This window comes from Euphorbia lathyris, chromosome 5, assembly GCF_963576675.1.
Source record: "Euphorbia lathyris chromosome 5, ddEupLath1.1, whole genome shotgun sequence".
NCBI lineage: Eukaryota > Viridiplantae > Streptophyta > Magnoliopsida > Malpighiales > Euphorbiaceae > Euphorbia > Euphorbia lathyris.
The window spans coordinates 39,589,225-39,604,698 of record NC_088914.1 but is presented as its reverse complement, the minus strand read 5'-3'; the positions used below and the strand labels follow the sequence as shown (position 1 = coordinate 39,604,698).

Below are 15,474 nucleotides of genomic sequence, written 5' to 3'. Positions count from 1 at the left end.
ATTAGGCCTTATTGGGCTCAATTGGGCTTCCGTTAATTAATTAGCATCTGTCTCTCTTTTGGGTTCCAAGTCTTATGTGTGACCCATTAGGTTCTTATTGCTACTAGCCGTATGCAACTTATTAAATTAATTTTCAAAGAATTATATTTAATCTTTGCATAACGGAATGATGTACAAAGTATGTGATTAGCAAGTCCGTAATCATTCCCATAGAGCTATAAGAAGACAGGTTGATTCTGTCGTTGACCTTTCCGTATTAGTTACGGTATAATTCGATCCTTTATCAACTACGTCCTTGAACTGAATCTTATGACTATGGGTAATGTCAACTCACATATAGCGAGACGTTCGTTTTACTTGTTCTGGCCGAGTCAACTCCAATTAGATAGGTTAAGAGAAATCTCATTTCAATCTTAAGCTATCACCTTGCAAGGATTTAGAGTCAAGAATTCCACAAGCGATCCATGGACATATCTCCCATTTATCGGGAGTGATAAATGCTCAATCCAATGTATAACGATCCCGCAATCACTTCCTGTGATACCCAACCTCTGCTGTTCATACCCTAGAGTCATCTCTGTTAAGGATCGTGTTACAACAGGATCAAAGCATCACATTCAGTAATCCAGAATGACCAATTAACATTCCTTTGAGTCTGAAGATTATTTATACCTATTAATACCAATGAGATGAACAGGTGACAAGGATGAATCTACCCATCCTGTTATCTCAAGTCGGGTCCCCAATCCTAATGAACTACTTTTCATCGGATCCATGTAATTGTCCAGATATCTATATATATAAAGCTTGTGAGCTCAGCTTTTTGTCGGACAGAAGACATTGTTACATGCAAGTCTCAACCGCGATATGTCAATCCCAAACATATTGCTTGACTTGGGGTGGTTTTAAGTTTATTAGTTTATTATAAAGTTTCGCCTCACTTCATGCTTGTATGAACACTTTATAATCATTTTAAACCAACTCACGGATTTCCTTTTTTTATTAGACTTTATTTAGTGCTTAAAAGGGATTGCCTTTATATAGTTATAAAACATATATCTCATTAAAACAAATGATATAAAGAACACTTCATTTACATTAAGTTTGTATCCTAGAACAATTGTCTATAGGACACTAAACCCCAACATACTCCCACTTGGACTAAAGCCAATTGTTTCTATAACTTATCCCAGTAGAACTTAGATGACGATCATGTACTTTCTGGGTTAAGGGCTTTGTCAACGGATCTGCAACGTTGTCCTCTGTAGGTACTCTTTCTATTCTCACATCTCCTCTTGCCACAATTTCTCTTATAATGTGGTATCGCTTAAGGTAATGCTTGGATGCATTATGAGACCGTGGTTCCTTTGCTTGCGCAATGGCTCCATTGTTATCACAGCATAGTGTAATGGGATTTACAATGTCAGGCCTCGTGGTGTGACATATTGCACATATATTACTAACCTGAAGACCCTTGCAGTAAAGGTTATCAGTATTTGGCAGTAGTTCAGCGCATGCCCTCCAAGTAAAGTTCTTCACTTTTGGGGGGATATCTAAGCTCCATAGTGAACTCCAGAATTTTCTGTACGTGCCATCTGTAGTGCCAAAATGTTGCTCAAAGGTGACCCTGTACCTTGAGTGGACCGTGTAGATTCCGTTCTTCTCATGATTCCAGATCACTATATCTTCCCCATTCACATTCCAAGTCGACATTTGAAGAATATTTGTTGCATCCGTGGTATTGAAGATGGCATCAATTCGAACCACATCCCAGTCCCCGGTGATGGGGCAGCGCAAATCCGACACTTGAAGGTCCTCCTAACCCATTGGCATAGGTGTTGAAATTCTGAAACTGTCAGCGTTAGCCACCCACAGTTGATCCCAAACCCGGATAGTGTCGCCCTTCCCAATCTTCCACCAACACCCCTCCTCCAAACATGGCCTCGCGTTCCAAATGCTTCGCCAAACTAGGCTCGGGTTATTACTCAATTGAGCCATCCAGAATGTCCCTTCATGCAAGTATTTAGCTTTTAGAATCTTACCAGCTAGAGCATTACTGTTGGAAATTAGTTGCAAAGCCTGTTTACCTAGGAGAGCTGTATTGAAGGCCCCTAGATGTCGAAAACCAAGTCCACCATCTTCCTTCCTACGACATAGCCTATCCCAAGAAGTCCAATGTATCATCTTCTTATCTCTCGTCGACCCCCACTGGAAGGAGTTCATCATTTTCTGTAATTCATCACAAAGCGACACAGGTAAAAGGAATATACTCATACGGTAGGACAGTATCGCCTGTGCTACAGATTTTGGAAGGACCTCTTTACCTGCCTGGGATAGGAACTTTCCCTGCCACCCATTAATCCGCTTCTAGAGCCTCTCCCGTAAGTAACTAAACACTGCCCTCTTCCGGTGGCCAATGAGCGAAGGGAGGCCCAGGTAGCGTCCTGTATTCAACGGCGCACTAACTGATGCGTGCCGTCTAGTGTAGTGTTTTCTATGACAAAATATATATGATAAGTGTGTTACGACTATAGATGTGATCTTTCTAAATGCTCTATCTTTACTAGACGTCACTACTTAGGGGCAAGTGTACCCCGTCGTATCAAGTAATAATCCGGTTAAGACCGGGTATCGAATCCACGGGATTTATAACTGCAAGTATTAAACGACTCGATTTTATACGTTATTTAAGCGGTGAATACTTTGAGGTTGATATGGGGACCAACTACAAACTACTCCTAACTACGGGTGAGGCGAATTTATATAACGAAACTCTATGAAGTGATGCGGATGTGATAAGTTATAAATATGACAAATAACGACTTCTAATGTTTATACGGTTGATGGTTTGTTCGTGCAATGACGACTACGTGTAGTGTGACCGACCCGTGAAGTGCTTAGACTACGTGGTTCCTAGTCAAGGCGTGTCTAATGCTCGGGATCAGAAATTAGGGCCCGTAAGTTCCGTGGCTTGTCAATTCCTACGGTTTCCGGTTTGTCACTTCCGGTAAGGCAACACCTATATGAATCCCTAAAGATAGCCCGAATGGCGTCGGAAATCGCGTTCTCCTACACAATAATCAATTATGTATATCAAAACAAGTAACAAACATCAACACATATATAGAAAAGAAGATTATGAATCATAAATTATAAATATGGAGAATGTAAATATGAATTACAACCAAGCCTAGTACATAGGATGAGTGCAAGCTAATTAGCAAGTGTAAAGGGAAGAATCCACCCTCGGAACTAGCTAACCGGACTCAAAGCCGTCTCTTAGGACTTGGATGGTGGAGCTTTCGAGCTTGGTTCACGGAGATGGAGCGGAACTTTGATGGAATGCCGGAATCAACGAACAAGCTCTCAAGGTGGAAGAGTTTGGCTATATAAAGCCTAAAAACAAAATCTAAAACTACAAATGATAAGAATTTAATCTCAAGAAGGTGTATATTACAAGGTGTCTCAGGTATCTCAAATGAGTGCTAGTCACTCTTATTTATACACATCAAGCTAGGGGTGAGATTGTAATTCCACAAGGTGCAAGCATGGAGGAGCATGATTTTGTGCAGAATTCCCATAATACGCCTCGCGTAGGGTGTGGAACGCCTTGCGTGTTTGCCCATTCCGTCAGAAATCTCCTGCATGTGGACCAATTCCAGATCTTGTTGTCTCAAACACGCCCCGCGTAGACTGGGATGCGCCTCGCGTGTTTGAGTTTCTGAGTTTTTATTGCTTGAATTGTGTCTTTTACGCCATGCGTAGCTGAAGCACGCCCCGCGTAAATGAGTCTCTGAGCTTTTTGTATTGAAGAACTTCCTTACACGCCCCACGTGTAAGGTAGTACGTCCCGCGTATGGATAGTTGACTCAGGGAGACCGTGCAGTCTGACTTTCAGGATTAGGTTAATCATTTCCGACACATGTTCCACGCCGCGCGTATGGTGGTACACGTCGCGCGTATTGGTGACTAGATCCCACGTGGTGCCTGCGGATAAGTCAATTATTTCTGATCCAGTGTTTCACGCCTCGCGTGAGGAGTGATGCGCCTCGCGTGTATGGGTGGATTTTCACTTCTTGCTCGTACCTGAAATATAATTCTCAGGAGCCGAGCTAGCTTGACATTTTATTTACTAATATTAATCAAAAATACGGAATATTAACCGAAAGTACGGAATTTATTTTTATTTCGTTATTTTATTAAAACACTCTATTTTTGTAATTAAACTTATTTATTTCTTCTAAAATTGAACCGTAAATCACGCTAAAAGATAGGGGTAAAATACCCCTATCACTAACCCCCAGAATCTCCTGAAGCGCTTCCCATGTTTGTGGCGGTACATTAGTGCTGAAGAAAATCCCGAACTTCTGCAAATTAACTGATTGACCTGAAAGAGACTCATATTCCTCTAAAATACCCTTGATTGTGTGACACTCTTTCGTGGTGGATCTGAGAAAAAACAGGCTGTCATCTGCGAATAAGAGGTGTGATACTCGTGGACTGTACCAGCTTACCTTACAACTATGTAGAGACCTATTCAGTTCAGCACGCTGCAGGAGAGAGGAAAGGCCCTCAGCACAAAGAATGAACAAGTAGGGAGATAGAGGGTCCCCCTGCTCGGGGTAATATGATTAGTGGTTTCGCCATTTAACAGGAAGTTGTACCGAATCAAAGAAACACATAGCATAATCCAAGCGACAAAGATCGGGTCAAAGCCCAAACGAAGCATAACAGCACGGAGGTAAGTCCACTTCATTCTGTCATACGCTTTGCTAATATCAATTTTGAAGGCAACATCTTTGTTCTTCCCTTTAATATGGCATTTCATAGTGTGAATGAGTTCAAAAGCGACCACAACATTATCAGAGATTGCCCTACCCGGCACAAAAGCAGATTGTTCACTGGATATTATATCAGGGAGTACCTGTTTGAGTCTATTAGCCAACACCTTAGCCACAATCTTATAAATGACATTACAGAGGGATACCGGTCGGAGGTCTGTCATTGAAGTAGGAGACGTCACCTTGGGGATTAAAACTACTGTGGTGTCCGAGAGGTGGGCATGGAAGTTACCAAAGAGGAGCCATTGATTGCAACTATGGAAAATGTCGTCGCCCAGTATTCCCCAAAACCTATGAAAGTAAGCTGGGTTCAGTCCATCGGGACTAGGAGCCTTATCGGGGTGCATTGAGAATGTAGCTTCCTTAAATTCCGTAGCAGTGAATGGGGCAGTCAGCCCAGTATTCATATCTGAAGTAACCCGCGGGTTCATAAAGTCCAGTGCAGGGATCGGCACGTCATCGCGTGGCTGGAAGAGATAGGAGAAATAATCCAGGGCCACCATTTTCATATCTTCCGCCGACAGGAGCCGTCGGTGCGCTGTAACTTGTCGATTTTGCTGGTGCATTTACAGGCCGTTGCCGAGCTGTAGAAGAACCTACTTTTCTTGTCACCCTCTTTCAGCCAGAGGGCTTTAGATCTCTGCCGCCAATATAATTCCTCCTGAAGAAGAAACTCGTTGAGCGCTGACTGCTGCTGCTTCACTTCTAGGATAGAGGTCATGTCCGTTGCGTGTTAAAGCTCTGAGATTCTCTTTTCACACTGTTCGGTGCCCAAGCGACGCTGATTTTTGAACTCGTTTCCCCAATTCTGCATAACCGTTGTACTTTCCCGTAGGCGTTGGATTAAACCCTTATCGCGCGAGCTATCCCAATCATTCTGAACCCTCTGCAGAAAATCATTGCTTCGGAACTAGCCGTTCTCTATCCTGAATTGATACTTTATGTGTTTTCTAGGCCTGATGTGGAGATTTATCTCAATTAGGTAGTGGTTAGAAACCCCCGATACCAGACATGTAAGTGTGGCGTTTGGGAAACACTCAAGCCAGTCACTATCAACTAAGCCTCTATCTAGCCTTTCTTCGATGAACTGATCGGTCCCACGGCTCTTTTCCCAAGTGTAATGGTGTCCCTGTAGCGGAAGATCCTCCAAACCACAAAAAGCCACGGTCTCCCTAAAACCACGATACAGCCATTCCGGGTGGGGGGCCCCGCCTCTCTTATCTGACACAAACAGGAGGTTGTTACAGTCTCCAAAAACACACCAAGGTAACTGGGATTTATCCCTAAGGTCACGCAACAAGGACCATGAAAGGTGACGGTTCACCCTATCAGGTTGCCCATAGTAACCAGTACATCTCCACAGAGGAAAGCAAGTATGAAGAACAGTAAAATCAATGTGCGAAGCAGAGTAACTCAAAATTGTAACATTTATATTATTATTCCATAGGAGAGCCAAACCACCACTACGTCCCTCTCTATCAACAGTAAAACAAGAATCAAATCCTAGATTACAACGAATCTCCTCCATTTTATTGGAGTTAACAAGCGTTTCCATAAGAAAAAAAAGCTGGCCTACGAGATATAACAAGGTGCTTTAGAGCATGCACTGCCCGTGGGTTGCCAAGCCCATAACAGGTCCACGCAACGCCTATCATGATGGGCGACGGGGCTCCCCTTGGGACCCGACCAATGCAGATTTGTTTTGGGAAGCATTAGAGAAGGCTCCGAGGCCAGTAGTAGGCTGTCCGCTCACCTCCAGTATCCGCTTCCTTTTCTTCTCCTCACTGACTTCCATTTCTATGTCCTCTGTTACGAATTTCCCCGGGGTAGGAGTAATGCCCCCAGCAAGCATATTCTCTTTATCAACATCACCCCTTTCAGACTCAAGATTCACATGTCCCATATGCATACCAGAGCTGCCACTGGCCCCTCTTGCTTCAGTTTCATCCTTTAGCCATTTTTCTCCCCCTTCGGACCCCTTTCTTCTCTCAGCCCTTATCCACGGCCCCCATTCCTTACTAGCCACAGTGCTGTTTGTAGCGAAACACTTGGGGCAAAAAGTGTCACTATGGCCCAGCAGTCCACACGTATAGCAGATGGCACAGCTAAAAGGAACTTCGTACCTGAACCTCACTGTACTTCCTGTCCCATTTTTTAACTTCAGTTTCTTCCATCTCTTTAGTGAACTGCGCACGTCTACCTTCACCCGGATCCGCATAAAACATCTCCAGCCTCCGGTGTTGTTCTTTGAATCATATTCAATAAACTCCCCTATAAAATTACTGAGGAGCGTTCCAACCATAACAGACATGTAACCAAGAGGTAGTTCATGCACCTGGACCCAGATTGGGATATGGTACAATGGCACTACGGACGGTATCTCGCCTTCTTGGAGGTGGTGGAGAATAAGGAAGTGTCCATCAAACGTCCATGGGCCTCTTGACAGGACCCTTTGCAGATCAAGGGCATGGTAGAACTGGAAAATGAACAAGCCATTTCCCATTTCTCAGATCGTTAACATCTTTCCCGGTCTCCACAGACCGACCATTCTGTGTTTCATCACTGGGAGCTTGAGAACCCGGTCAGTAAGGAAGCGGCCGACCAGGCAGAATTCCGTTAACACCGCCTCCTCCGTCGTGGTCTCTAGTTCGACAGATAGCTCATCGTCTTCAGCAAGTTGTATAGCCAACCTAGCCATATCATCTTCCATTATCCGACCCTGAATAAGGGCGGCGGTAAGGGATTAGGGTTTCTCACGAATGAGAGAAAAGCTTTTTATTTTAAGAGCAGCTTTAGTGGTTATCACCCATTATAGCAACAAGCATTTGTCAGACAATTGTCGGCTACTTTTTTTTTTCATTTCCATCCCACTTTACACTTTTTTTTTTCTAAATTTATAAAACTCAAACAGCAATACTAATACAACAACAACAACAACAACAACAACAAAGCCTTAGTCCCGAAATGATTCGGGGTCGGCTAACATGAACCATCATATAAAACCGTGAAAATCAAGTCGTGTCAGCGACACAGATTCGCTCCCTCCACTCCGTCCTATCCACTACCATATTTTCCTCAATTCCCAATAAACTCATATCACTCTCGATCACCCTCCTCCAAGTTTGCTTAGGTCTTCCCCTACCCCTCACCACTACATCCCTTTGCCACTCTTCGGTTCTCCTAACCGGCGCATCAAGCGCTCTACGTCTCACATGGCCAAACCACCTTAGTCGGTTTTCTCTCATTTTATTCTCAATAGATGTAACCCCTACTTTTGTCCTAATTATTTCATTACGCACCCGGTCCTTTCTCGTGTGACCACACATCCATCTCAACATACGCATCTCCGCCACCGACATCTTATGGATGTGGCAGTGTTTCACTGCCCAACACTCCGTACCATATAACAATGCTGGTCTAATTGCCGTCTGGTAGAATTTTCCCTTCAATCTATTAGGCATGCCGGGATCACAAAGGAAACCCGTAGCACTCTTCCACTTCGACCAACCAGCTTTAATCCTATGGGCAACATCTCCATCTACTTCTCCATCCGTTTGGATAATAGATCCTAAATACCGGAAGCAATCCGAGGCCTGAACAACTCTCCCATCTAGGGTGATTGTCCCTGCCTCCCTACTCCTACGGCCGCTAAACTTACACTCCAAATATTCTGTCTTACTTCGACTCAACTTAAAGCCTCTAGATTCTAGAGTTTGCCTCCATAGTTCCAACTTCATCTCCACTCCTTCTTTCGTCTCATCAACCAACACAATATCATCTGCAAACAGCATGCACCATGGTATACCATCTTGAAGTGAACTTGTTAGTTCATCCATAACGATGGCAAAAAGAAATGGGCTTAGTGCGGAACCTTGATGCACTCCAATCGTAATAGGGAACTCTTCAGTTTTCCCAACACTAGTACGTACACTCGTGCATACTCCCTCATACATGTCCTTTATGATGTCAATATATTTCCGCGAAATGCCTTTCCTTTTAAACGGTAATAAACTCTAACGGTAATAAATTATTTTTTCAAACTTATAATTTTCAAACGGTAAAATTGTACAAAAAAAAAAAAAAAACACTATAAATACAATACAATTTTTCATTTTTCACTACAAGTTATTTTCTTATTCTATCTCAGTTCCAATTACATTTTATTTTTAAATGGAGAATAATCAAGATAGTTTTAGCCAATATTATTCTCAGATTTCAAACACTCAGTATCCCGAAACACAAAATTCTCTGATTAGGCCTAAACCACGACCTTTTTATGATTCGTATATGCAATATCCACCAAATCCTCAATACTACCCTTATATGCAATATCCACCAAACTTTCAAAATTACCCTCGTCCCTTTTACTAATCAAACTACACGAATGGAGCATTCTAGGCCAGTTCAAATTGCAAACGATGAAGTCATTAAGGTAACTGAAACTTAGGCACAACTAGTGGGCGGTTCAGCACCGAGGTTCAAGTGGAATACTACACTTGAAAAAAAATATGCAATACTTGGTTATCAATTGCAAACGATGAAGTCGTTGGTACGGATCAACGGCTCGGTGATTTTTGGAAGCGAATCACCAATCAATTCAACATGTACAAGTCGGAAGGTCATTGTTTACCAAAAGAATATACAGCTTCCGTTAAATGTTACAAAATTAGTAAAACAATCTCGGATTTTGTTGGGTGTTACACTGAGATTATTCATTTGAAACTAAGCGGTCATTCTGATGCATAAATTATTGAGATTGCTCGATAATATCAGAATCTGATGAATGAGCCCGGATCGGTTTACTAATAGGAATTCTCACTATTTCTTCGATTCATGGACCCAATTCAATTCAGCGACCCATAGGCTTTCGCTTTCGCGTCTCTCTAAAATTGGATGGGGATTAGTATTTTTCCCATAGAATCATCTATTACAATTCCAATACTAAATCGTCATATGATCCCTATAGGACGTGGTCAACGAGAATTAATTATTGGGGACAGACAGACCGGTAAAACAGCAGTAGCCACAGATACAATTCTGAATCAACAAGGCCAAAATGTAATATGTCGCCACGCGGAAGGGCCATGGGGGCGTAAAAAAGGGGATCCTATCAACTTGTTTGGCGGAATTACTCTACCTTTAAAGATATGGCTTTAAATTTTCATTTGTTCATTATTGGAAAATTAGTGAGGAGGAATTACTCTAGCTTTGAAGGTATGGCTCCAAATTTTAATTTGTTGAAAGGTTTGCTCTAAGAAGTTGTTATTTTGGAGCAAAGTCATTTCGATCTTGTTGTGTTTGAAGGTTGGACAAAATAGAGTATGATGATTAAATTTCTAATAGCATATGATATGATAAATGTACATTATCCGAACTTATCAAATCAGGCCCAACATGTTTATGGCCCACACATTTCCACTTAGCCCCAGCTTCTTCTGCACTTCACTGCTAGACATGAAACCAAATTTATAGATCAATTGGTTGAATCAAATGACTCGAAATACATATACAAATTGAGAAGGACATTAGTTCTCCAATTCCATTACCTATATAAAAATAGAGTTCCATTCATATAATGACCATACAACTAATTTCATTCTGAATGGTTTTATATTCATATGTGAAATTGTATCAAATTGGTATTTTATTTCTTTTGGACACTAGATATTAATCTTTGAAAAATAAGTATAATTAATCACATAATCAACATCATTTGTGCATTTCCCTTGGTTTTTGGTGATTGAGAACAGATAGATTTATGTTTATTACTTGTTTACCATTTTCTTATTTTAATTTAAAAAAAATGGGTCATCACGGGTTGATCCCAGTTCTTCTCGGGTTGTTGAAGTTCAACAAAACTAAAACTGGTGCGGGTTATTAGAGTACTGAACCTGCGAACTTAAACATCAAATAAGTTGAATATGATATAAACGTTTAATAAGAATGTATCTACTAGTTGGAGCAATTAAGAGCAGGTTGAATACAGATGGTTAAATACAGAAAGAAAGACCTATACTAAGTCATGGATAACAGTCCCTTGGGCCTTGGTTATGATTTTTGACTTTGAGCATGTATTCTCCAATTGTGATGATACCTTTATATGAATAAATGGAAACTTTATTCATATTTTATCATACTAAGTAAGATACAGAACTTTCTTTTTCTCCCTAAAATTGAGTCACTGATAAATAACAACATGAATCCTCGGTAGCCGATGTGCCCTTTTCTAATAAATATTGGCTGGACCACACAGACAGAATTTAGATAACTAAAAATTTAGATTCTTATTATCCCCAGGAAGTCATCACATCACTCTTTTCCCAATTATTCAAAAAGAAAGCAGGACTAAGCTTGGTAGCCTTTTATCTGTTGAAGCATGAAAATGAGATAGGGATATGCTTAAAGGTAGAAACGTCAAACAACTCCATGAACCTTTGATCTGAAACCCTTGCTTTTGCAGCTGCAAACCTCTGGTACTCATCAAATATTGAGGTTAAACACCATCTTTGCAATTTTCTCAAGCACCCCACTACACAACCAGTTCGGTGCTGGACAATAACCACTATTAGTATTATCATTTACCAACCAGCATTCAACTTAATAATACTACTGCACATACCTTCCCTCGTTTACAGTGTATCAGAATCGGGTGATTTCTTGTATCTACATTTTAAATCATTTCATTCATTAGTTCATACTAACATATTAATCTACTACGCAGAAATATACACCAAATCAATCTCATCTCATTTTACCCAGGACAACTTTTAGTGCTTCACGTATTGACTCCTCCGGTATATTCACAAAAGGCTCCTGTACACAAAACCAAATATATCATTTACCAACACTAAGTATCAAGATATCATTCAAATGGATACATTTATCTACTACCATATTCATATTGCTCACAATAATTCTTATTTTATGCTTCCTATAAATCACTCCACCTGTCTCCTTTCTACTGATTCACTCTCAAAGACATCCATATTGCCATTATTGTGCTGTTACATTAATTTAATCAAAATTATAATACGTCTTCTACTTTTCACCTATATTATATATATTATGACCGACCTTTTACCAAATTTGTGCGGCAACCAATATTTATATCACAGTCCAAAGGTTACAAACTAATATTTAAAATTAGTGGACATTCTTCCACTAACAGTCATGAATCAATTCACAAGTAAAATAATTAAAAAAAAATGAGTAGATTGGCATAGATGATATTTTAAAGTTAATATCATTATCAACTAAAGAGTATTTAGCCAATCACCAACAAGAGTAATTAGCAAAGTAAGCATTCTTCATGACGTTCTAGTATTTCTAAATGAACTCCTCAAGAAAACACAATAAAGTTGAATGTCACTAGGACGTACAGAACATACAATTAATCTCATATTTAAGTATATTTTCCTATTCAAAACCCACAACTTGGCACATACTATTATTGTTTCTTATATGCATCCACACAAGTCATGCAACTTTTATTCAGCTATCCTACAACTGGATTTTCAATAACTACTGTAAGACGTAGTCAAGCTGATATCAAAGCGCTCAAAAATAAAGAATTATTAACCACCCATTTATAATTGGATATGAGATACTATCATCAAATACAAGTTCGATGGCAGAGGAAAACCATCAATTCCTTCACCACACATAGTACAAAAATATCTAACTTGTGCAATAATTGTCGATCTATCAATCCAAGTAAACAAAATCAACACATGAAAAAACAATATATATCATATGATCCGAATTAAGGTAAACAGTTAAAATTGGGATAAATCCAATTTACTCCTAAAGTTTTTGGGAAGAGCAATTTAAGCCTTGTTGTGCAAAATGGCACAATGTTCACCCATGGTAGAAAATTTAGCTCAATTTTCCCACTTTTCAAGGGACCCTTTCAAGAAAAATATGGTAATTAATTACAAACACATTGTGATTCATCCATCATCCACACTTTTCAACGGTTTTACTTGAAAAAGGGGGAAATAAAATAGACTAGGGGTAAGGTTTGTGCCATTTTGAGTGATAGTAGTTAAATAATCCACTATTACTGTCATGTCACTGTTGTCTGCATATCCGCGCTTTTTTCTTATTCATTTTCATAAGATGCATGATGTATCTACACTGTTTGTTTTGAGAGTATAAAGTAAGGTAAATACATGTGGTTTTGTTGATTTGTAAATGGTAAGTATGATTTTTATGGTAAATTGATGGGTTAAAAGTGTAGATTTTGTAACACTGCAAATTAGAATGTCATGGTAATGTACATTATCATGCTGATTTACTTTAACTTACCTTACTCTATTAACACCTCATCCTAAAAGGTAGAGGAGGAATAGGGTATCTTTTCATCAAATCTCACTAATAAAAACTCTGAATGTCCCATAATAATAAACAGAAAAAGAAAAAGCTTCTTAGGACACAAATAGCCAGAAGCCAAAGCAATAAAAAGGGCGGCCCGGTCGCATTACGCGTCCCCGCTGAGCGAGGGTCCGGGGAGGGGTCCCACCACAAGGGTGTATTGGGGGCAAGCCTTCCCTTGCCAATTTAATTGGCAAGAGGCCGCTCCTAAGACTCGAACCCGTGACCTCAGGTCACACGGCAACAACGTTTTACCGTTGCGAGTTCATTGACAAGATAAATAGCTTTCCAAGCAATGGATGGAGAAAACAAAGGAAGAAAAAAAGAATCTCATGTTGATTATAAACTGAAAAAATTGCAATACTGATGCTATTTTAAAGTTTGGTAGGGTCGAATGAATGATTGGAGGCAACTAGTGGATTTTACTATTTCAGGTCACCATATATCACATCATCACTACTTGAATTACAGGACGCTAAAGTAGGAAGTACAACAAAGAATATTTTATGAAAAGGAATAAATACAAACAAAATAAAATGTATCCACCGCAATTGTTTAAAACTCAAATTACGAACTTCATGTGATAATTATTAAGAAAGAAAAACAAGCTGAGCACATGCCAGCCGTCAGAAAAAGATTCTTTCTGCGATAATTTCTATTTCATTATGAATGTACAGGCAAATGACCATCGCATTCGCAGAGAAAGAAAGGTTAAAACCTGCAATATACTGTGGTATTGGTATATACAGACAAAGACATGAGTGAAAAATGAAAAAGTATCAAAAGACAAAAATAAAAGGAAAGTGAAAATTTAATTAGGTATGGATCACTGTTGTCATATATAATATCGACAACGTTCAACTACACTTTTGCAATTACGATGTGCAAACTTAAAAAATGAAGTTATAATGCACATGACATCATCCAATCCAATCCAAACCTGTTTAAACAAATTGGTCCCAGCATTAAATTAGAAATAATAAATACCCAGGACAGGAGTGGAAATTGATAATCCAGTTCCATTTCAAACTCAAGAAAGTCATAAATTAAGAGAGTGAAAATAGCTCACCTTATGACTTTCGATCCCGAATTGAAAAAGCCTAATCCCATTATCCTTGAGGAACTCCGTTGTAGGCTCCGGATATGGCTCAGGACATAAACATCTATAAACCATAAGCAAAACCCCTAAATGTTATCCATCTACAATTATATGAGCCTATAATGACTAAAGAAATAAATAGAAATTGAAAAAAAACTTACATGATAGAGCGAAGACCAAGCTTCTGAAGAAAGGAGAAGTTAGCGGAGTCAGGAAAACCGGACCGGAAGATGCCATTATCAACCATGGAGAAATTTAAAGGAGGAATGAAGCTGAGTTCATCTCCGATATCAGGAGATGATACGAAAGCAGAAGCGGGAGAAAGCGAGAAATCACGGTGCTCAACGATTGCCACTTCGATTGTCTTGCACATCTCGCCTTCACTGTAGGCGGTGGCGTTGCGGTTGTGGTCTACTTTCATGAGAAAGATTTTAGAGAAAGTTGGAAAAAGAAAAAGGAAAAAGAAAGAAATTGGGAATCACGAGGGATGTTCGTTCGGCTAGACAGTTGAAAGGAAGAAGAAAAGTGGTTCTGTGGCGGTAGAGTGGTGCCTTGCCTATTCGTATTTATAGAAAAAATTTCTAAGGCGGAGGCGGCAAAGGTCATTTAGACTGAGGTGTGAGAAGCTGTCTTTTGCACTTTTTTAAAGTTACTTTTTATATATTTTTTTTTTTTTTTGGTAAAATATTTTATTTAATATCTACTATAAAATTTTTCTTTTTTCTTAAGACTAGGGGAGAAGCAGAAACTCCATCAAATTTTATTGGGGGTGATTGTTTTTTCTTTTCTTCTTTTTCAATATGAAAAAGAAGAGCAGCAGCTCCGCCTGTGAGGTGACTTGGTGGTATTTACAATCAGTTTCAAACTTGATATAGGAGGAGGGTTGCGATAGGTTTGTGGAGGTCAGCGTAAAACTTAGCCACATCTTGAACCAAAATATGAATATCGTGAGGGTGTTCCCTAGTCAGCAACGTGCTGCACTTTATAGATTTCGGTGTAGTGAAAAATGTGCAAGGGTTGCTAGGTCGTCGCCCCAAAGCGGCGCACCATCCCGGTGCCCGGGGGTGGTATCAGATGTGCAAGGGTCCCCACATGATGGATGTGTGCGGGTAAATAAGCTATTCAAGGTAACGGTAGGGGTAGGGGTTATAGGTTACACTT

At 40.0% G+C, this 15,474-nt stretch overlaps 1 protein-coding gene across 1 annotated transcript; it reads right to left on the bottom strand.

Moving 5' to 3' along the window:
- Positions 1 to 10,768: 10,768 nt before the first annotated feature.
- LOC136229950 (tyrosine-protein phosphatase DSP1) lies at positions 10,769 to 14,887 on the bottom strand. The gene is made up of 5 exons (XM_066018811.1): positions 14,475 to 14,887; positions 14,284 to 14,377; positions 11,597 to 11,654; positions 11,461 to 11,504; positions 10,769 to 11,389 (listed from the first exon to the last, which is right to left on the bottom strand). The coding sequence occupies exons 1-5, from the start codon at positions 14,732 to 14,734 to the stop codon at positions 11,204 to 11,206; spliced, it is 642 nt and encodes a 213-aa protein (XP_065874883.1). The 5' UTR covers positions 14,735 to 14,887; the 3' UTR covers positions 10,769 to 11,203.
- Positions 14,888 to 15,474: the final 587 nt, after the last annotated feature.

What these genes read in the sequence shown, in the direction of transcription:
- LOC136229950 (XM_066018811.1), bottom strand. Translation starts at nt 14,734, where the DNA reads ATGAAAGTAGACCACAACCGCAACGCCACCGCCTACAGTGAAGGCGAG. An exon ending in AGCACTAAAAGTTGTCCTGG is followed by an intron (nt 11,505 to 11,596) that starts GTAAAATGAGAT and finishes TTTAAAATGTAG; the next exon opens with ATACAAGAAATCACCCGATT. An exon ending in TACACTGTAAACGAGGGAAG is followed by an intron (nt 11,390 to 11,460) that starts GTATGTGCAGTA and finishes GTTATTGTCCAG; the next exon opens with CACCGAACTGGTTGTGTAGT.